This window comes from Rissa tridactyla, chromosome 1, assembly GCF_028500815.1.
Source record: "Rissa tridactyla isolate bRisTri1 chromosome 1, bRisTri1.patW.cur.20221130, whole genome shotgun sequence".
NCBI lineage: Eukaryota > Metazoa > Chordata > Aves > Charadriiformes > Laridae > Rissa > Rissa tridactyla.
In genome coordinates, this window is record NC_071466.1 from 166374002 (window position 1) to 166395773 (window position 21772).

Here is a 21772-nt window from a genome sequence, read left to right on the forward strand (position 1 = left end):
CCTCTTGAGAGCACAAACATGCCTCCTGCCAATGCATGTTTCCTCACTGTTCATAGGTCTTGCCTCGGTGGCCTCTGCTCATACCTCAGTTTCCCAGCCAGCAGCCCCAGTGTTAGACAATGGCCATATTCAGCCCCAGCACTTCCTTCTTTGTCCCTGCCATTCACCACGTTCAGCTCAGCAGCTATGGCTGCTAGGCTTTATTTGCTGCAAGCCTTCCAACCCTGCCCCTGATTTCGCCCACCGTAACCCCTGCCCAAGCCATATGTGATCTGACCCACCTCGATGCAGATCCTTGTCCTTCACAATGCTAGTTATTCTGCACATACAGGACAGACAGGAATGCACCTCCACACCATCACCTGCCTGATGGCTCTATCTATTGAGCTTCTCTTAAGGCTTCCTCATGTATTTCCTTTCACCCGCTTTGTGCTCTTGGACTTGAGTGCCAACATTACAGGCTCACAACCTGTGTACCACCTGCAGGTTTCCAGACCATGCCTAGATGTGGAATGACTAGGTGGGACTCCGTGAACAGCTTCGTGGCAAGGTGTCCCAGACGTATCGCACCCCCAACACACATCTCTCAAGGGTTCAAAGGTTTCCTGTCTCAGCAGGCAGCTTGCTCCTTCTCCTGTGCCTGCGTAGGCACTGCATCTGCGTGCGAGGGGGAGCTCGGGCAAAGCTGGGTCTAGGAAACAGAGGGAGCGGAGCAGCATTTAAAGTGCAAGAAGGGCAAAGAGGTCAGTGAACTCCAACAGCGCTGCGGTACTGGGGTCAGCACTGGAACGGTCAGTCACCTCTACAGAAGTGTCCAAACAAAACAAACTCATCTCAGCCCCTGTGGACACCCAAGCCACTCCAGTAGCACAACTTTCCTGGGTGAGCTTAGCCCAGCCAGTGATTCACATTGGTTAGCACAGGCGGGAGAAGAAAGTGCAAACCTGCCCCCAGCTCGGATGGCGGTGGCTGGGCTCAGCTTGTTTTCTTTCTCATGTTTAGCTGACGCAGTATCAGGGAGGAGCATGACCCACAAAACTGAAACAGAAAGCAGAAGCAGCTGCCTGTGACACAAAAGGGACTGTGGTGTCACAGCCCAGCCTGCACGGGACCTGCTAGCAGCCACAGATCATCTTGGCTCGCCAGAGTGACACCTCGGCCCTCTCCAGTGTGATTCGTCTCCACACCCACCTGGATGGGCAGCCTGTAAGTATCCGCCACTGGGTCCCCCACCTTTTTAATGCCGCTGGCATCAGAGGGGAGAAGTGATGCTGCAGGGTGCAAATGTCTGGGAGGGAGCAGGTCCTTCCCCAGCTGTGGGACACTTTCAGGGCAGTTCCTCCACAGTTAGGTCCATGTGCCACTGGCTGTTTCTGTTTGCGAGCAATCCTTAGTTTGTCAGCGGCCTTTCTTCACCTGTAGTTTCCCTGCAGCCAATCCTGCCTGAGGGGGAAAGGGATCCTGCGGGGCAGCGGGTGGCTTGAAGGAAAGCTGCCAAGTCCAAAGCTGCCTTCCTTTCCCACGGCTTTTGCACAGCATTACTCCCCTCAGCAGTCGGGGAGAGGGGATGCAGGTCTTCTGAGGGGCTCTTTGGTGCAAGAGAAAACGCCCGTTCCCTCACCCCTTTGCGCTCAGCCTGTTCACTGCAGCAGCGTCCGGTAGCTCCACAGAGATGTTTGTCCCTGCCCAGAGGCCAGGTCCTGTGCCGGAGCTGCGTACCTTGGCCTCCCCATCACCCTGCCTTTGCCCAGGCACTCAGACAGCAGCTCGGGAGGGGGGACACACAGCTCCAGCCTGGGACGGCATCACCTGCCTATGAGCCAGCAGAGGGAAGGGCCATGCAGTCCGGGCAGCACAGAGTGTCCCTATGAGCCCCATCTCGCACACAGACAACCCATGGAGCTCCTGAGCCGTGCCCATGGAGCCTTGCTCTGCCTGGGAGACCAAGACATAGAGCACTCCCATGGGGAAGTCCAGTGCTTCCAGCGATGCCTGCCCAGAAACGGGGGGCTGAAGCCAGGCTGGGGCTCACTGTGCCATGCTTGGGTTCCTCCTATTTGCACCTCTGAGTTAGAGCTGCAGACTCTCCCAGCCAAAGGCACAGACGCCTCCTTAGAGGCGGAGGGGCTGCAGTTGTCTGGGAAAAGCCCCAGCTGTACTCTGGATGACGGCTCTTTCCTGTTTATCCCGTTTCTCAGCCAGGCTGCCTCCAAACTGGCCTCAGGGCTGAGCTGCAGAGTTCACGAATGCCGTGTCTTGGGCTGCACTTGGTGGCAGGGTGCCAGGTCTCAGCTTTCATTGCCAAGCCGTACATCGCCTCCAGGCCAGCCGTGCACTCTCTGCCCAAGCTCACACCAGGCATGTTTATACCCCTGTCACGGTCACACCTGGGGACAGGGATTTACCTGCTAGGTTTGGCTGAGGAGGCAGCAGGAGGCCGAGGAGGAAAATCTGCATGCAATTTGGCAGAGCGAACAGAGGGGCATCACTGGGACACGAAAATAGGTCCTTATAGATACAAGCCTCAAAGCAGAGGAGAAGGCAGAGATACCACAGGATTTCCCCCAGCTGTCATACATGCAGAGATCACACAGCAGCACAGGGGCTCTGAGGTGGCTCTCCTCCCTCTACCCTTGCTATGTATTTCCACAAACCTGCTAGGAATAACCTGTCCCCACTCTAGTAAACGCGTAACTAGGACAATTTTTAATTGCTTTTATATTTTATGGAAGGAGGGGAAGGGGGGGATAAAAGGTTATGTGAGATGATTGAACAAAAAGCCCGTGTTTCTACAAGCCTGCTTTCCTTAGGAAACCAGTCTGTAGGAGTAAGACAGGAAGGGCTAGTGGGTGGGCCGGGGCAGGGCCAGGAGCCAGGTGGGCTGTATTGGTCCCGGCTCTTAGTTCCGACAGAAGCCCTTAGGGAGCTGATCAGATAACCAACAGCTCCCTCCAAGTGCAGCTTATTCTCCCTCTGAGGGCTGCGAGGCGGGATGTCAGGGAGAACAGTGGGCAGGCATGAGCCCTTGTAGGACAGGGAGAGGGAGAGGAAGAGCAGCAATGCCTGGCTGCAGGAGAGCACGTGTATAGACAAACCAAGAGGCAATACAAGGGGCGAGACAAACCCTGGTGAAATTACACATGCATGAGGTCTCATGCTGCAGCATGCTCTGGGCCCAAGCCTGGGTATTTTTCTAGTCATTTGTGTCTTCATTGTAGATCCAGAACAATGGGCATCCTCCGTGTGACGTTCCCGTCTCTCCAGAAGCCTGTTGTGAAGAAGTCCTCCAAGGGAAGCTGCAAGAAGTAGTGAGGTATTGACCAGGGGAAGGGGACAGGTCAGTGTCTGGATGCTGTGACCCCCTTCCATGCTGTGTTTGTGTTGCTCCTGGCTATCGCTGTGCAGAGAAGTTTGAGACAGAGAAGCTTTATCCCTGTGCACGTTATACATAGGTGCCCACACCCAAGTATCCAAGGACACAGAGAGTGGGAGGGGGATGCAGAAGAGTCTTTAGTCACCATCACTGCAGCCATGCACCGGGTATAGGTTGCGTGGAGTCTCTCCTGGCACTCTAAAAACTCAGAGGCTGTGCCAAATCCACAAGCAGCTGTGGGGTGATGGCCTGGGACATCCAGGACATCGGGATGGTATACCACTGGGCAATGGGCAGTGGAGGGGAGACAGCAGAACCGACATTGCGAACTTCTTGAGGGAAGGTGGTAAATGATTCACAGGAGATAATGCTTGGCAAAGGCAGGAAAGGGATTATTTGCAGAGCCTCAAACCGGAGGCTGAGCTTGAAGCCAAGGTCTATGAGCTCCTTGCCTGTGTTTGTGCCTCTGCGCAGACCCGGGTGGACAGTGCCGCGTGGCTCCACAGCCAGGGATACCCCTTCCTGATGCCACTTCCCTGCTTTTCAGCGTGAAGTAGAAGCCTGCAAGAGGGCACTGAGGACAGTCCACATTTCTGGCAGAGGAGCAGGGAGTCGGTTTTGCCAGGCAGCCCGGGAGAGGAGCGAGGAGGATGGCAATCACAGGTCTGTCTCCATAGCACCCCTCTCCCTGGGCCTCAGAGGAGGGCCAGTGGATGCAGGTAGGTCCGGGGCGCCTCTTTGTGGTGGACAACTGCCTGTCCACCTGGGGCATCGGTCCTCAGGCAACCGGGACAGTGAAGCACTATGTCTGCCAGCCTCAGCGGGGAGCAGGGCTGTGGGCCATCAGCCCTGCTGTGCCCAGGAATGTACAGGCACGAAAGGGCCTCATGGGCCTATGGATGCTGGAAACAAGTGGCATCAATGTCATCAGGTGTCCCAGAGCCAGGGGTGGGAGGGTGGGGAGGCAGGGGGAGGCCTGCACTTCAGACCCTGTCATGCCTGCATTTCTCTCAGCCGTCCAAAGATCACAAGGGATGTCCTTGTCTGACCAGAACTGAAAGAAAAGCATTTTCACAGAATAGCTCTTAACCCCCTCCTTACCAGGCAGCAGTGTTTTGCTCCCCTCCCATCACTGCAGTTTGCTGACAAATGCCTGTCTTGTCCAACATGAGACCATGGTGCAAAGGCCATGTGTGGGGCTAAGGGAGCCATACTGTCCTCCCAGTGCTGGTCCATACATGAGACATCATTAGGCTACCTTTGCTGTGACCAAAAATGCACCGCTTCAACCCAGTAACAGGTGCAGAGCACAGTCAGAGGCAGGACTGAGACACTGCTGCTCTGCTTGCAAGGGGCCGAGACCTCAGTGACACAGGCTCAGAGCACATCTTGGGAAGTGTGCTGTAACACGAAATGACAAAGAGGTGCCCCCCTTCATGTTTTGCAGTGGGCATCCCCACAGCAGTCTTCACCATGCTATCAAGAAAGCATGCGGGCACCAGGATTGGTCTGAGGTGCACCAGGGACCTCCTCTGTGTGCTGACCCTCCTCGAGGCTGCCGGGACCTTGGCCTTGATGCTCTACGCGCTGCTGTGGGAAGCCGGGAACCTGGTCGACCTCCCTGACAAACGCATTGGCTTTTACAACTTCTGCCTGTGGAATGAGACAGCCAGGGAGCTACAGTGCCTGGAGTATGAGCATCTGCAGGTGATGGGCATCAGCCTAGCAGGAATGGTGCTAGGCAGGGTTTGTGTGTATGCCTGTCTGGTCTTCAGCATGTTCTACCCCATTTTTGTGATGCATGTGAAGTGCACAGAGGAGAAAGAGGGCTGGAAGGTGATCCTCATCATACTCGTCATCAAGATGATAATGCTGTCTGGAGGCCTGGGTACACTTCTTCTCCAAACCTCGCAGTGGATTCACCCCTGTGATTTCACTGGGGGCTTCCTGGCACTGCTTGGGGCTCAGGCTCTGCTACTGCTCCAGATTCTCACTACCATTATGTACCTCAACTGGGAAAAACACACACACCCGTGTCAAAGCCCTTTTAGTGAGGAGGCCCTGCCCATTGAGATTTGACAGTGAAGAAGATGCAAGAGCTACCGATAACCTGATAATCCCACTACAGCTTTTGTTACTGTCAGGAATTTGACCCTTAGTGCAAAGGCCCATGTACAGCCATGCTCTGGCACACGGCTATGTCAGGCAGCAGACACCAACAGGTACAGCACAGCGTGGAAGTTCCCAGGAACAGCAGCGTGTAACACCCCTCAGCCTGGGGCACAGCATCAAAGTGACAGCGTTTCTGGCCCTGACCCAGAGGACAGTGAAGGGGACAGATCAGAGCCAGCACAGAGCACCAGGAGGGGCAGCCTAACAACTTGCTAAACACTGAACACAGCCTTAATGAGAAGGGTTTCCACAAGGAAGCAGAGGATTTTGGTGCAGAGCCCCAAGTCTGTCCTCACTGATATTACGGGGCTGAGCCCAGCACTCCAGCAGCCTTTGAGACTCCAGAACTGGTTCTGTGCGAGGGCAGCCGACTGCAGAGCTAGGTCAGACCAACACACACCCCGCCCAAAGGAGTGCTTGGGGAGCAGGGCCAGGGCTGCCAAAGGCCGGGGTACAGTGCCCCAGCTGGGCCATCATAGCCAGAGCACTGGATGGGGTCTCTCCGCCGCGGTGGTGCACAGCACCACTCCATGCCATGTCTGTAACTTCGCACAAAGTGCCTGCTTTCCCCCCTACCCCTTTCAGAGTCCGTTTTCTCTCTTGCTGCAATCTTGGTGGGGATGTGGCTGGTGATGCTGGTTTGACTGATTTCAATAAAGGCTCTTGCACCTGCCCCGGCCTCATTTGGTTTGTTCATCCCCTTTCAGACCGGGCCATCCTTGTCCCTTCCTAGACCCCCATGCACACTGGCATGGGGTCAGCCCCCTCGGGATGGTCCCTGCCCCTACCAGTCTGCTCCCACCCATGTCTTCTTCAGCCATGGAGGTGTGCCTGAGCCTGGAGGGAAATTCAGCATCAGTTCCAATGGGGACAGCCTGCCAGACCCCACTGCAGCTGTCACAGAGCAACAGAAAAGACAAGGGAGCCCCAAGGCTGAACCATGACTATCCAGCTATACAGGGCCAGCAAAGGCCATGCAGGGGCAGCAACTCCATGCTGCCCTCCCGTCCCAACACTGACCCACCAAAGGGACACTCACAGAAACCCGAATGTCCTCTTTAATCTGTCCGTGCTCTGAGATGCCAAAGAGAAATTAACTAATCTGGAGCCCAATACCACTGAACCCAGCACACACTGGGAGAAGTGTGTGTCCCCCTCCTTTTCCCCTATGGCCTTCATGGGCCTCCTACCAGCTCCATAGGCCACCAACAAGGCAGATACACAGTCCACTCCAGGCCCTCCTCCCCCCATCCTCAGTGCTGTGGGAGGGGACACCCTCCCCACTCTCCCCTTTGCTCCTGGGGATCCGCAGAGGGGATGATGTTAGCTGAAAAAGATCTCCCTGACATATTTCAGAACATCGTCCTCAGAATCCTCCGAGCCTGTCCTCTCTGCGTCGGCACCAGCAGCAGCATCAGGAGGCGATGGGAGAGCTGGACTGCGGTCACTGCCTCCCCCCATGCTGGCTGTGCTTCCAGGAGCCTCCTCTGGTGTTGGCTGGAGCTCCTGCTCCTCTTCACTCCTGGACCGGGCCTTCTCCTCATCTTCATCACGCTGGAGATTCTTTTTAAAGGGAAGACAACCCGACCCGTCTGTGCATGACCTCACCCGGGAGCACCCCAAGGGGCAGGGGATGCCATCCCCGCGGGACACCCCCTCGCCAGTCCCCAGTTCGCAGGGGTGGTTGTTTTCGCCCCCTACAGCCCTGCAGGGCCGCCGGGCAGCAGAAGCAGCCGCACCGCTCCCGGCAGCCTCCGGGAAAGGGAGGAGGGAACCGGGAAACCCGGGCGGCGCCCAGCAGCGGCCCCAGATCCTCCTTCCGGAGGGGGGCCGCCAGGGAGCCGGGGGCGGCGGCGCTCCCTGCCCGCGCCCCGGAGCCCTCCCGGCCGCGCTCGGGTACGGCCAGGCCTGCGTCCCCACCCCCGGGCGTCCGGGCTCACCTCGGCCAGGACCGCCAGGGCCACGTCCACCAGCTCCGCCTCGTTCATGCAGTACTGCACCGCCGCCGCCCTGGGCACCGCAGCGGGACACACTCAGGGCGGGCAGAGCTCGGGCAGGGCCCGGCCTCGCCCGCCCGCCGCCCCCGCCCGCTCCCCCGGCCCCAGCGACGCTACCTGGGCCCTGCCGTCGCTTGCCGCCGCCGCCCGGCCTTGGGGGGCGGCGGCGCCGCCGCCCGCTCGTCCCCCGCCGCCCCCATCCAAGCCGGCAGGAGCCGCCGCCGCCCGCCCTCCGCCATCCCCGGCTCGGCGGGCGGGGCGAGGCGGGGCGGCAGCGGGAAGCACGGGCCTCCCCACGCCGCCGCTGGGGAGCCGCGGCAGGTGCGGCGGTGGCGCCGGGGCGGCTTGTCCCCCCGACACGCCGAGCCCCCACCGGAGCAGGCACCGCCCGTGGGGAGGTGGGACGGGGCGAAGCTTTGCTGCACGTTCCAGGCTTTGTCAGCAGCACCGGCCGCGGCCACCCCGCCCGTGGCCACCACTACAAAGGCCACCACAGCCCCTCACAACAAGACAGACACTGAGGTGCTGGAGCGGGTCCAGAGAAGGGCAGTGAAGCTGGTGAGGGGTCTGGAGAACAAGTCCTGTGAGGAGCGGCTGGGGGACCTGGGGTTGTTTAGTCTGGAGAAAAGGAGGCTGAGGGGAGACCTTATCGCTCTCTACAGCTACCTGGAAGGAGAGTGTAGAGAGGTGGGGGTTGGTCTCTTCTCCCAAGTAACAGGTGATAGGACAAAAGGAGGCGGCCTCAAGTTGTGCCAGGGGAGGTTTAGATTAGATAATAGGAAAAAAATTCTTCACCAAAAGGGTTATCAAACATTGGAACAGGCTGCCCAGAGAAGCGTTTGAGTCACCATCCCTGGAGGTATTTAAAAGACAAGTAGCGGTGTTATCAAAGCATGTCCCTGTTGAAAGGCCTTATGTGTATTCTCATGAATAACGAGGATTCTATCCTTGAATGTATCAGGCATGGGCTAAGGAAAAGAACTCCTAATCAAGGGAGGCAAGTATTGTATCATTCTCAAGGAAGCACATCCAGCATAAGGACCTTGAGGATGGTACTGATCTACACTTTTGGGAAGCTTAGCCAACGTGTCAGGAAAGTGAAAATTCTTAGTGTCCTAAGCTGAACTACCTTCATTATAATACTAAAAATCATGCCTGTAGGTCAAGAAGACCCATGCCCAGGTGAAGACCCTTCCCTTGAGCATGTGTGGTAGCTGTAACTTGATGGTATAATTGTATGTAAATTACTAACCCATTAAATATAGGTAGGAGGTACTAATATTATAATGATGTTGTAAAATGTGTATAAAAATCGCGCGGAGCATTCTGACGGGTATGTATGATAGGAGGTGAAATCCCCCCCACACCCAACGCTGCCAATAAACTAACGTTGGCTTTCTGAGCTACAAACCTGGTTTGGAGAGTGATAGTTTCGTTACGGATTTCGGTGACGGGGTGCTGAGGGACAATAGTTTAGCGGTAACTCGCCCAGTGTTGGGTTGACAGTTGGACTCCGCACTCCTAAAGGATTCTATTGGACTCCACAACCCCGCACACAGGGCTCCCGCACACCTGCTGGGCAAGGGCCGCCTTTCCCAAGGCGCCTCCCGTCTCCGGCCCCGGGGCCTCCCTGACAGCGGAGGCGGAGCCCGCTCGCCCCGGCCCGGCGTCGCCCCGCCCCCGCCACGCCCCCTCTGTGACGCTTCGAGAGCGCGCGCGGCCGCCGCCGTTAGGGCGCCCCCTGCAGGCGCCGTCGCTCTGCCCTGTCGGTCGCGTCGCCGCCTGGGAGCGTCGGGGGCTGCGAGCCGTGGCCGCCGCTCGGCTCTTCTCGCCCTCTCCCCGCCCGGCCTCCGAGCCCCGGGAGAAGGGCCGGGGCGGGCTGCAGAGCGCGGCACGGGTGTCGGGGGAGGCTCCCATCAAGGGGCGGGAGGCGAGGAAGCGGTAAGCGGCGGGCAGCGCCCGTAGCAAAGGAGGAGCCGGCAAAGCCCATCCCGGTCGCAAGCGCCCTGGCAGCGGGACGGGCTCCGTAGCGCTGGCCTTACCGGAGGTCTGCCTGAGCTGGGACGGGAGGCGGCGGATGCCCCGTCCTGCTCTGCTTGGCCCTGCCAGCCTGGTCCCTGTCGTGGGAAGCTCAGCAGGCCTTTGTCCAAGCAGAAGAGGCTCCTTCCCTCTGGCCAGACTGAGCAGCTTGCTTGAGCGGGGCATGGATTCGCAGAAAGACATGCCACAGTCTTCCCATTGCTGTTAGAAATCCCATCCCCTCTGTCCCTAGGACACCTCTGGTGTGGGACTGATCCGGGAAAACCCAGGGGCTTACACATACTCCGCAGCCTCCATAGGCTCACGTAGCCTCCACAGACTCCAGCCTGCCAAAACATGGCCTCCTCTGCCGCGCCGGGTGGCGGGGCAGTCCTGCTGGAGGCAGGGACCAGTGCCCGGGCACAGGAGTCTGCTTCTGCATGTTCATTGTCACAGTTGAGGAAATGCCTCCTGACTCGACGGATGCGTTGGGGTTTTTTCCTAGCCAGCCCCAGGCTTTGGGTGTGCAACTGCTGCCACCAGCTCTGGAATGAGAAACCCTGCTTTCGTCTTGTTTTTTGCCAGTTGAGGCTCACGGCCCTATGTGTCAGGCTCCACAGCCTGAAACAATGTCTTCAGCTGTCTGCTTGTGTTAACGGAATATATTTAATTTCTAGGACACCTCTCGTTTGATTTCTATCAGGAAAGAAGTGCCAGCTAAGCCCTTGTGACAATTTTGGGAAATCGACGCTGATGAAGATAGGTGGAATAAGTCTTCCTGTTGTACATTGGATTTATCGATTATGCACTGAGTGATACGTACCTTGTGTGATTCTTTATGTAGGCCTGCGTAGAAACAGGCATGTTGTAGTCAGCAGGGAGACGCGTAGATGTTGGAAGTTATTCCTCCTTTGTGTCTTGTTTCCAGGCAGTAGAACGCCAGCACAAAGACTGTGTGGCCCTCCTGCTGGAGTACAATGCCAACCCTGACCTCAGAGGTGCTGGTGGCAACACTACCCTTCACTTGGCTGCTGTCATTCCTAGCAAATCTCTAGTGGAGCTGTTACTTGAGAACAATGACCATATTGATCCTCAGAGTGAGGTAAGCTTGGACTTTGGGTAAGGCTCCTCTTCCCAAAATTTGACTTTTCTGTGTTATTCTAAGGGAGATGATTTCTCCTTTCAGCTGGGATACACTCCACTTGGTGTTGCAATCACTGAGCGCTGTGAAGAGATGGTTGAGTTCCTTCTTCAAAAAGGACCTGAAGTGCATGCTCAAGATAAGCATGAAAGGTGAAGGGTTTGTCAAAAGTGCGCGTGGGACTCCTTACCATTGTTCCAGTCGGATTGATGGGAGGCATGGGAGTGAGCTTTGAAAAAGAACAAGGAGGAGGAGAATATGAGGTGTTGTCACTGGATCTTGACTTCATTTCTTCTCCCCCTGCCCCTTCTGTCAGCCTGCATCGATGGGAATCATAGAAGTGGAAGAGAAGGCTGGCTGGGTAAATTGTGGAATAAAAACCCCTTGAGGATTGCTCAAGCAAAACAAGATATTAATTTCTTCCTTCCAGGCTTCTGGCACAGTATCAATGTTGCGCTAATCCACCATTTTGCTTAGCAGCCTTGGTCAGGAGCATGTTTTTAATATTTTATTTTCTTGTTTGTTTGAGGTTTTTTGGTTTTTGTTTGGTTCTACTTATGAAGCAAACTGAATGTGGTCTCTCTCCAGAACTCCAACTCACCCTCTGCCAGGGTTGTTGGAAGATATCACCTATGCAGTGTAGTTAAACCCTGCAGTGCTTGGAATGCAACCCCAACCTTTGTTGGCCTCTTGATAGCCCACTTAGGAGCTCTCTAAACTCTCATGTCCTCAGACTAACCATGGGAATTTCTGGAGCCCTTCAAAGTCAGAACTGGGTTTGAGGAGATATTACCCCGGCTTGATGTGAAGAGCTGCTGCAGCACAAGTATAGCATCCCGCCGAGGGAGAAGCCTTGTAGTTAGATGTCAGTCTGACAGGGGGTCTGTTAATCTCGCTGGCCCTCAAAATTGAGAGGGGGTTTATCAGACGAGACTGTAGCCAGCAGGGGTGAGTTACTCCATAGACAAGAATAGGCACCTGTAGCATGAACATGCCTGTAGTGAGGATTTCCATCTCCACTACCCTAGTAGTGCAGTAAGTGTGTGTGTGAGGGTGTGCTGCCCTTTACCAGCTGGCAATGAATATGGGGAGGATGGCTCATGAATAGCTGTTGATCTTCCAGAAGAACGTGTATGCAAGTCTGGCGTATTTTTGCTGAATGTATTTCCTTCCTTTCTGTATATAGTATTCCTAACCAACTGGAGGAATACGTGGGCTGTGAAGGGACGGGAGAATGTTCTGCAGGAGGCACAGTAGGCCCAGCAGCACTTCACAGCCCTTGCTCTGGGACAAATGCTGACTTCCCCTTGGGCACACCTGCACTGACCGGAACAGGTAGGATCCTTCACTGTGGAGGAAGTGATGGGGACAAATCACCGTGGCCTGTAGGAGAACAATAACTCATCATCTGGATGCAGGGCTTGAGGGGTGGGGAAAGGCAGAGTAACAAGCATTCACAACAGTGTCACGCTTCTCACCTCTTTGGCATGGCTGGAGCTGAACTTGGCAAGGGATGCAAAGAATAATAAGGGCTTCTACAGGTACGTCAACCAGAAAAGGAAGGTTAAAGAAACCCTATCCCCCCTGATGAGCAAGACTGGCAAACTGGTAACAACAGATGAGGAGAAAGCTGAGGTACTTACAACTTTTTTGCCTTAGTCTGCACTTGCAATCTCTCTTCCCACATCTCTCAAGTGGAGGGACCACAAGATGGGGACTGGGGGAGCAAAGTCCCTCCCACTGTAGGAGAAGATCAGGTTTGTGACCACCTGAGGAACCTGAACATACAGAGGTCTATGGAACCTGAGGAGATCAGGACTCTGAGAATCTCAGAGTCCTGAGGGAATTGGCTGAGGTAGTTGCCAAACCACTCTCCACAGTATTTGAGAAGTCATGGCAGTCAGGTGAAGACCTCAGTGACTGGAAAAAGGGAAACATTGCACCCATTTTTCAAAAGGGTAGAAAGGAGGACCCTGGGAACTACCGACCTGTCAGCCTCACCTCTGTGCCTGGGAAGATCAGGGAACAGGTCTTCCTAGAGCTATGCTAAGGCACATGGAGGAGAGAGAGGTGATTCGAGACAGCCAGCATGGCTTCACCAAGGGCAAGTCCTGCCTGACTAACCTAGTGGCCTTCTATGATGGAGTGACTACATCAGTGGATAAGGGAAGAGCTATGGATGTTGTCTATCTGGACATCTCTAAGGCCTTTGACACAGTTCCCCACAACATCCTTCTCTCTAAGCTGGAGAGGTATGGATTTGATGGGTCGACTGTTCAGTGGGTGAGGAATTGGTTGGATGGTTGCATCCAGAGGATAGTGGTCAATGGCTCAATGTCCAGATGGAGATCGGTGACAAGTGGTGTCCCTCAGGCATCCGTACTCTGACCAGTACTGTTCAATATCTTCATCAATGACATAGACAGTGGGATCGAGTGCGCTCTCAGCAAGTTTGCAGATGACACCAAGCTGAGTGGTGCAGTTGACATGCCTGAGGGACAGGATGCAATCCAAAGGGACCTGGGCAAGCTCGAGAAGTGGGCCCATGTGAACCTCATGAGGTTCAACAAGGCCAAGTGCGGGGTCCACACCTGGGTCAGAGCAATCCCTGGAATGGGGGGGATGAGAAGGGGAATGAGAGCAGCCCTGCCGAGAAGGACTTAGGGTTACTGGTGGATGAAAAGCTGGACATGAGCTGGCAATGCGTGCTTGGAGCCCAGAAGGCCAACCATATCCTGGGCTGCACTGAAAGAGGCGTGGCCAGCAGGTCGAGGGAGGTGATTCTGCCCCTCTACTCCGCTATGGTGAGACCCCACCTGGAGTACTACATTAAGCTCTGTAGCCCTCAGCACAGGAAAGACATGGACCTGCTGGAGTGAGTCCAGAGCAGGGCCATGAAGATGATCTGAGGGCTGGAGCACTTCCCCTATGAGGACAGGCTGAGAGAGTTGGGGTTGTTCAGCCCGGAGGAGAGAAGGCTCCAGAGAGACATTATTGATATTGAGAGCTGCTTATTGATACCCTTCTGAAAATCTTATCAAACTAGTTGTAAACCTCTGAAAAGTTACCTTTTGCTTGTGCCAAGAAGTTTGTCACAGCCTGGAAGTAATCTCCTTTTAACATTCCTTCTCTACTCCTAGAGAGCTCCTTAGAGGTCTTGCAATCTGCAGCTAAGAGGACTTCTCTGATAGGTTTCCCTTGCTGAAACCTGTTGTGGCTCCTGGTAATCACATATCAAGGAAACAAACTTTCCTGCTTGCCTCTTGCCACTTTACGGAGTTCAGTGTTGTCCATACTTTGGCATTTCTGGCTTTTCCTTTGTTTATATTGCCACACATAAATGACCCCCAAGGCATTACATTTGAAGATAACACGTTAAAGAACATTAGCCTGAGCTCTTGCCTCTACCTGCCCTTTGTGTAAGCATTGTGATGCAGGCTTTAGTTACCTGTATACATTCAATATGTTTTCCCCCCAGTGGTGTCCTTACCTCCTTTGCAGCCTTTCAGTTCTTAAAGGGGGCTTATAAGAAAGATGGGGACAAACTTTTTAGCAGGGCCTGTTGCGATAGGACAAGGGGTGATGGCTTTAAACTGAAAGAGGGTAGATTTAGACTAGAAATAAGGAATACGTTTTTTACAAGGGTGATGAAACACTGGAACAAGTTGCCCAGTGTGGTGGTAGGTTCCCCATCCCCAGAAACATTCAAGGTAAGGTTGGATGGGGCTCTCAGCAACCTGATGTAATTGAAGATGTCCCTGCTCATTGCAGGGGGCTTGGACTAGATGACCTTTAAAGGTCCCTTCCAACCCAAACTGTTCTATGATTCTTTGATTTGTAGGTTTTGTGCCAGTGGCAGGAGCAGAACAAAAGGAAGATGATGACTCCCCTTCTGATTCTCAGGTAGAATCATTTAGGTTGGAAAAGCCCCTTAAGATCATTGAGTACAACTGTAAAGCTAACACCACCAAAACCACCCCTAAACCATGTCCCTGAGCGCCACATCTACACATCTTCTAAGTACTTCCACGGTGGTGACTACCACTTTCCTGGGCAGCCTGTTCCAGAACTTGATAATCCTTTTAGTGTAAAAATTTTTCCAAATCTAAATCTAAACCTCCTGTGGCACAACTTGAGGCCATTTCCTCTTGTCCTATCACTTGCTACTTGGGAAAAGAGACCCACACTCACCTCACTACAAGGTAGTTGTAGAGGGCAATAAGGTCTCCCCTCAGCCTCCTTTTCTCCAGACTAAACAATGTCAATTCCCTCAGCCACTTGTCATAGGACTTGTTCTCTAGACCCTTTGCCAGCTTCGTTGCTCTTCTTTGGATGTGCTCCAGCACCTCAATGTCTTTCTTGTCGTGAGGGGCCCAAAACTGAACACAGTATTCGAGGTGCGGCCTCACCAGTGCTGAGTACAAAGGGACAATCGCTTCCCCAGTCCTACTGCCCCCACTATTTCTCATGCAAGTCAGGCTGCTATTGGCCTTCTTGTCCACCGAGACACACTGCCAGCTCATATTCAGCCACCTGTTGACCAACACCCCCAGGTCCCTTTCCACCAGGCAGCTTTCCAGCCACTCTTTCCTTTCTCTGAAGGAAGCAGTGGGGCCCCACTGGGCTCACTTGCTTTTGGGCTCCTTTCCCTCTGCTGCTGCTTCTGCCACGCACTCGTAACTGGGACCTTGACATGCCGGCACTGCAGGCAAGCTGTTCAATTAGGACTGGAACAAAGTAAGGTCAAGCTAATGACCCTGGTCTCCTAGCAGCTGGCCTTTGAGCTGGATTTGCAGTATAGGATTGAAGCAGTAAAGCTTCCTGCCAGTTACAATCCTCTGAAATCCTAGAAGGCTGGTGCTGTGAAGGTTGCTGGTTTTCTATCACACAGCTCTCTTCTCTGGATCCAGTGTCAAATGGTTGCCCGTAGGGCCTACAGCCTAGACACTTAGCTGCTTCTGCCTAGGTCCTTTCTATCTTGGGCTGGTGTACTTCAGGCCCTTCTGAAACCCTGCGCAACAGAGATGCCTAGCACACTGGCTGTGTTTGCCCTTTTCGATCTTTCCATCTCCTAATGCCATGTTACGCGTGTTGGCTGAGGCGGGGGCTTTGTGCCTGGAAATGGGTTGATGAGGAGTCTGTGCCAGGTCTCATGCATGAAGGTCCAAGGAAAGTGTTGGCTGGCGTGCTGATCCCGGCGGCACAGAGACACCGAGTGTGCGTGCAGTCCATTGCAGGGGAGCGTGGCAATGGTAATTGTGCATCTTACCTCCTTTGTAGGTGTCTTGCCAGTGGCAGGAGCAGAGCAAGAAGAAGATTTTGACTCCCCTTCTGAGTCTAAGGTGCTTTCTCTTCTGCAGGTAATGTATTACCTGTGGCAGAAGTCATGCTTCTGTAGCCCCCCTGCTGAAATGCAGTGTGATTCTGCAGTGTTGCTGGGGATTCCTTTCCCCACTGTCTGTCTGTCTCCCTGTATTCTTGCTTGCTCAGGTTTCTGGTCTGGAGAGAGAAGAGCTTCAGCTAAAGAAGGATGCTTCAACTCAATCAGATTGTCGAGGCGACAGAGAGGTGTCCTACCACCCGCGTTGCAAAAAATTTCTTCCTTATGTCCAATCCAAATCTATCCTCGTTAGCTTAAACCCATTGCTCCTTGTCTTGTCCCTACAGGCCTTGGTAAAAAGTCTCTCTCCATCTTCCTATATTGAAAGGCTGCAATAAGGTCTCCCCAGAGCCTGCTTTTCCCCAGGCTGCACAACCCCAACTCTCTCAGCCTTTCTTCATGGGAGAGGTGCACCAGCTCTCTGATCATTTTTGGGGCCCTCCTCTGGACCCTCTCTGACAGGTCCATGTCTTCCTTGTGCTGGGGACCCCAGAGCTGGATGCAGTACTCCCAGGTGGGGTCTCACGAGAGCAGAATAGGAGGAGACAATCACCTTCCTCGACCTGCTGGCCTCCCTGAAGACCGATCCAATGATATAATCCCATGAGTAAAAGCATCTCTCATGTTGTCATCTTCTTACTAATTTCTCCATGCTCACGGAAAACCATTTCTTTAGAGATGGGTCAGGCAGCTGCAGCAGGAGCTTGCCAACGCTCTCAAAAAGAGCTCCCTGGCAGAAGCTTCACTCGAAGCTAAGAAGCGCTACAGCAGGGACCTGCAGGAACAGAAACTGCAGTTGCAGGAGGAACTGGACAGGTCTAAAGTTAAGGTATGGAGAAACCCTGTCTCTTGTCTTTTAGTAGGAGCCCAGGCCTTTTTTGTAGCAAACCAGAGAGGGGAACTGATCCTCTCTTTGGGCTTTTGTGTAACCCAGGGTGGTTCAGTGTGCGGCTAGCTCTGATGAGAGGGCTGTGAGAGAGCAGCACTGCTGCCCTTGGTGCCTGCCTGTTTGCACCGCTTGGGGTAACAGTGGAGGGCTGCGCTAAGGTGGTCTTAGTACATTAGACGACTTTGCAACAGAAGTAGATTAAGTGACATTTACGGGATTTTGTTTGTAAAATTTTGTTTGCTTGGCACTTGGGATTAGAAAGGTCACTAGCCGTGAAATCATTTTGTCCTTAATTGGAGGAGGGTGTGTGTATTCCTTTCAAAAGCATGTGTATTTGGTTCTTCTCTTGGGTTTGGCAAAGCGGAGTGTTGTGCTGATGGAGAAAGAGTAGGCATACTGGAGTGTTATGCTGGTGCTCTTCTGTATTCCCTCATCATGACGTCATTGTTATAGAGCTGCAAAGTCACTTTAGGAGCAGGAGGACCTTCTAACCATGTTGAAGTAGCCAACAAGTGGCTACAAAGTGTGTTTGGAGTCCTTGAAAGAGGAGTGTTGTGGCAGCATTTAGGAAACGCTGTAGGAAATCAATGTAGGCGTAGGAGAGGAGCCAGTGTGAAAGATGAAGAGGTAACATGGGTTTTGAGAGTCAATGTGAGAGCCAAGGCAGTCCACTCCTTTTTATCAAACCTAGGCTGACTAATGGTGATTCTTGCTGTGGTTTGACAGCTGCAGGAATTGAAAGAACGGCATGTCCGGACTGAATGTTATGCTAAGTCCCTGAAGAACGCCATGAAGGATAAGGAGAGGGAACTAACAGCTTCCAGGATCCTGCAGAGCCTTCTGGCTGCATCTTCTGGAACGGCAGCTATCTCAGAGCTGGAAAAACGCATGCAACGGTAAGGAAGTAATGCAGTGGAGCAAGCCTTCACTTTCTGTAATTCTATGAAAACAACAAGACTGTCATCTTGCATCCCAGCAAGATAATAATACACGATTTTCAAAGATGCTTTTGTTTTAGATGAGGTTCTTTCACACTCTTCTTTTGGGATTTGTGCCCTTGTAGACTTCTGTGATAAGGCCTATACTTCTTTTTCAGGCTCCAAGTTGGAAAGGCCAGGCTAGAAGCCATAGCCCGGCAACAAGCCAAGACCATTGAAGCCCTTCAGAAAGACCTGCAAGCCTCTGCCTCAGTAAGCCAGTCAGAGCCTTCCTTTTTCATGAGCTACAGAGCCTAGTTCCAGATTCATGTGGGGACATTTTAAGATGAGGTTTTCCTGGAGAGCCCAGGAGAGATCAGTTCCTCTGTTGTACTGACTATAGGCTGCTCTCAAAGTCCCGCTGGCCCATTCCCCAGCCTTCTGGCTTTGAGAGTTGTCCCATGAGACTATAGAAAGTCCTGCTTAACGCTGTCTTTGCTAAGGAGTTGACAGTAATGCACTGGCTTAAGTATTTTCTGCTTTAGACCAGTTGTGAGGTTGAGACCTCAGGCGGCACTTCAGACAGTCATGCGTAGAGGGATTTGGTACCTTTGGTTGCAGACTTTCCTTGGATTCTCGTAGTGCCAGGTGCTTCATCCTGGAGACTTGACTGGCATCATTAGGCTGTGACAGGAATTCTTCAATTGCCTGTACTCTAGTCACCTTCCTGTTTCAGAAAACAATGGATTCCTTGGGCAGGTGTGAGTGCATAATGCCAAGAGAAGACCTCCAAAGATGAAAATCCACAACTAAAAAGGGAATTACGTTTCCATAGGCAGTATTTTGTGTGCTTGAGTCGTGTTGCAGGGCAGGCAAACACTGTGTTGTACTGATGCTGGCAAGAGAAGAAGAAAGGCTGTGAGGTGTGACCTTCAGTCAGGAAAGTCCTAGTGTGACTTCCTTTTTCTTCTTTTAATGCTCCTGTAGACTCATAATGGCCTGGAGGACTTGATAACTGGCTTTCAGGCAACACAGACTGCACAGGAACACCAATATCAGCAGGTATGTTGTGATCGGCTTCTGGGAATGAGGTTATTTATGAAAAGATCAGGCGGGCTGTGGGGAACCCCCCAGGTTTTTGGGCAGGGCACCCTCAGGGGAAAAGTTTGTATGTTTCCTCACTCCCCTGGTGCTACGGCATTTTGAATCTGGTGAACAATAAGTGCGCACTTGTGTTCATCAGCATGGTTCTTTTGATGGGTGTGCTGTGGACAGGAGGGAGATGTGTGGTTGAGAGCTGTGAGAGGAGGCTGGGCTGGGGAGACATTATCTTCTTTGTGGAGAACACTGTCTGCATGTTCTACGTATGGATCCTGTTCCTGTGCTCTGTGGGTGATGTATCTTTTCTATTTTGAAAGTGTGGGAGTGAAAGCAAGGAAGCGAAGAAGCTGGCCAAGATGAAATGCCGATTGGAAGCGCTTCTGGATGAAATGCAGGGAAGAAACATTGCACTGGAGGAAGAACGTACCAGGCATGGCTTTTTAGTGCTTTAAAGAAATATCACATTGAATAGAAATCAAGCTTCACTGAACCCTAATGGAAAAGCATGTACATAACTGTTTGTGAGTAAATTCAAGCCTCGCATTTGATCTTACAAAGTGCTTCTGTGCATGAGCCTATGGTTTTAAAAAGCTGTAAAAGGCCTGTCAAATGCAGGCTGCCTGCAGTTCTCCTGGGAGGACAGGAAATCTTTTCTTCCTCTGTTCAGGTAAACTTCGGGCCCTCCGAGTGATGTGTGGTGCTGGAGTGATGGCTGTTCTCAGTAATTCCTGGCCTGTCACGCACGTTAAAGATGAAGCAAGCCATCGCTGTGCTGCTTACATAAGAGTACGTGAAAAAGGCTGACCGATGCTTTGCTTGACTTTTTCCTTACTCATTTGCTGTGCAGGTTGAAGATACTTCTGGAGGGATCTTGGACAACACTGATGGCATATGCAGGGAAAAAGAGAGAGTCCCAGCTCAGTTTCGAGGGAGAGGTGAAGAATAGCTGTTCTGAGGTGGCCAATCAGGTGGGTAAACTAAGAAGAAAGATGAGCTTTGGTTTGTTTGGTGGATTGGAGGTGATTCTTTTTTTCTGCTGGAACCTGTATGATTCTTTTCCTTCACTTTTTTTCTGTGTTGCCAATTATCTTTTGGCTGTATTTTGCAATTGATTGATTTCTCTTGATGCTTCTGCCGCTGTTGTAGCAGTAGATGATGTTGATGAATATAGATGCAGTTATCACAATGGGTAAAAACCGTGAGCCAGGAGTCCCAGCAGGGCTGCTGAGGCCAATAGCCTCACCAACCAGGACACAGTCCCTGAGCAAGAAGAGCAGAGCTGGTCACCCTACATTGAGATTTTAACACATTTTAATATTCTGTCAGCAGGTGGCAAATCCAGTCTCTATGGCCCCTCACTTTAGGGATCTCCACAGAAGTGAGTAACTTTGGAGCATTTGCTTTGAGTTCCTTTTGGTTTGCCTTTGCCTACAAGTTGGTGACGTTTCCCAACAGCTGGAGATGCAGTCAAAAAAACACACGGAAGACAAAACCAAGACCTGCGAGAAAAGTTGTCCACTTTGCGTGTGACTCAGCAAGAACCGAGGCAGAACCAGGCCTTGACCTCAGAAATCGTTGGGAGACTAACATGGTGGGTCACAGCCAAATACAGCAGTTTAAGAGAGAGATGGGAGAAAGGGCTGGACAAGAAATAAGGAAGTTGATCTGTTTCTCCATGTAATGTAATTTTCCACGTTGTGTCTGTAAACCATAGGCTGTAACTTCAATGTCGTTGATACATTTGAGCATTTGTTTTTCAGTATCTAGAACTGTACTTCCAGGATCCACTTTCCAGTAACACAGCCTTTTCCCACCCTTCCCCAGCCACAGATGAACCTTGAACACGGTTAGTGATGAGAAGACCCTGGAGCAGAGGAAGCGCCAGTGCTAGAAATCAAAGAGGGATCACAGGGAAACAAATGAAGCCTGGAAACCTTTGCCTTCCGCCTTGCGCAGCCACTACCCTGCGTCAAATTCCAAGTGTTCTGTTGCAGCTTGGTATTTAAAAAACTGCGTCATTGCGTACGTGTCTTAGTTTTGCTGCACAATTGGAGTGCTTCAGACCCAGCAGGTTTGAGTGAGGAGAGTTTTATTTTTGAAGGGCCACTCGGGCGCTCTTCCTATGCATGCAGTTAGCACGTCTCTCTCTGCCCCCTTGCTTTGAACAAAAATCAGTCCTGCAGATGTCTCTGAGAGGGAGCACCATCTCTGTCCTTTTCCTCTGGTGAGGCTTGACACGATTGTGCTCAGGTCAGGGACTAGCGCTGAGCTACTCCTAATAATGTTACCAGAATGTTCCTGCCTTTTAGAGCAATCCTCATGGTGGTCTGGGCAGAAGGTGGTGGGTGGGCTTCTGGTCGCCATGGAACCTTTGCAGATCCCACAGGGATCTGATGGATTTGTAGCTTGTCAAGGGGAAAGGCGTGAAGAAGCGGGCGCAAGCGGGAATAGGGGGAATCCCACCTCAACCTAAGGAAAAACCTTTTCTCTTGTGAGGGTGGTGAGAGAAGGGTGTCAGGGAGCAGCACAAGCATGCTGCTCCCTTGGGGACAGGGATCCAAAGAGGGTCCATCAGACAGCAGGGCAGGGCCTATGTGAGTGAGGGCAGCGGGGTGTTCTCCAGGCAGGCAGCCAAGGGCCCAGAGGGAGGAACAAGTGCCTGGTGAGGCAGCAGCTCTGAGGGCAAGCCAGGGAGTCAGGCCAGGCTGGGCTGCAGTTCAGGCGCAGCGGTGGCAAGTAGGGTCAGGATGCCACGCAGTGACAGCCAGCAAGGGGCAGGCCGA

At 52.9% G+C, this 21772-nt stretch overlaps 3 protein-coding genes across 9 annotated transcripts; 2 read left to right on the plus strand and 1 right to left on the minus strand.

Annotated features, from left to right (window-relative positions):
* The first annotated feature begins 1013 nt into the window (after window positions 1-1013).
* TMEM140 (transmembrane protein 140) lies at window positions 1014-6218 on the plus strand. Of its 7 annotated transcripts, none has more exons than XM_054205264.1 (4): window positions 1014-1206; window positions 3219-3313; window positions 3848-4092; window positions 4821-6218. In XM_054205264.1, the coding sequence occupies exon 4, from the start codon at window positions 4847-4849 to the stop codon at window positions 5450-5452; it is 606 nt and encodes a 201-aa protein (XP_054061239.1). In that variant the 5' UTR covers window positions 1014-1206; window positions 3219-3313; window positions 3848-4092; window positions 4821-4846; the 3' UTR covers window positions 5453-6218. The 7 variants fall into 7 exon arrangements, with proteins under 7 accessions (XP_054061239.1, XP_054061247.1, XP_054061230.1 ...); XM_054205236.1 differs by having other exon boundaries at window positions 1025-1206; window positions 3219-3337; window positions 3848-4036; XM_054205246.1 differs by having other exon boundaries at window positions 1025-1206; window positions 3848-4036.
* Window positions 6219-6319: 101 nt separating this feature from the next.
* On the minus strand, window positions 6320-7789 carry CYREN (cell cycle regulator of NHEJ). Its single transcript, XM_054205293.1, has 3 exons — window positions 7660-7789; window positions 7486-7555; window positions 6320-7108 (listed from the first exon to the last, which is right to left on the minus strand). Exons 1-3 carry the CDS (start codon window positions 7779-7781, stop codon window positions 6869-6871), a joined length of 432 nt encoding a protein of 143 aa, XP_054061268.1. The 5' UTR covers window positions 7782-7789; the 3' UTR covers window positions 6320-6868.
* Window positions 7790-9382: 1593 nt separating this feature from the next.
* LOC128904558 (ankyrin repeat domain-containing protein 26-like) lies at window positions 9383-21043 on the plus strand. Its single transcript, XM_054189086.1, has 16 exons — window positions 9383-9483; window positions 10239-10324; window positions 10490-10663; window positions 10748-10854; window positions 11889-12037; window positions 15983-16062; window positions 16193-16270; window positions 16759-16911; window positions 17698-17867; window positions 18068-18161; window positions 18876-18950; window positions 19307-19419; window positions 19837-19957; window positions 20319-20367; window positions 20445-20580; window positions 20814-21043. Exons 4-16 carry the CDS (start codon window positions 10796-10798, stop codon window positions 20821-20823), a joined length of 1287 nt encoding a protein of 428 aa, XP_054045061.1. The 5' UTR covers window positions 9383-9483; window positions 10239-10324; window positions 10490-10663; window positions 10748-10795; the 3' UTR covers window positions 20824-21043.
* Window positions 21044-21772: the final 729 nt, after the last annotated feature.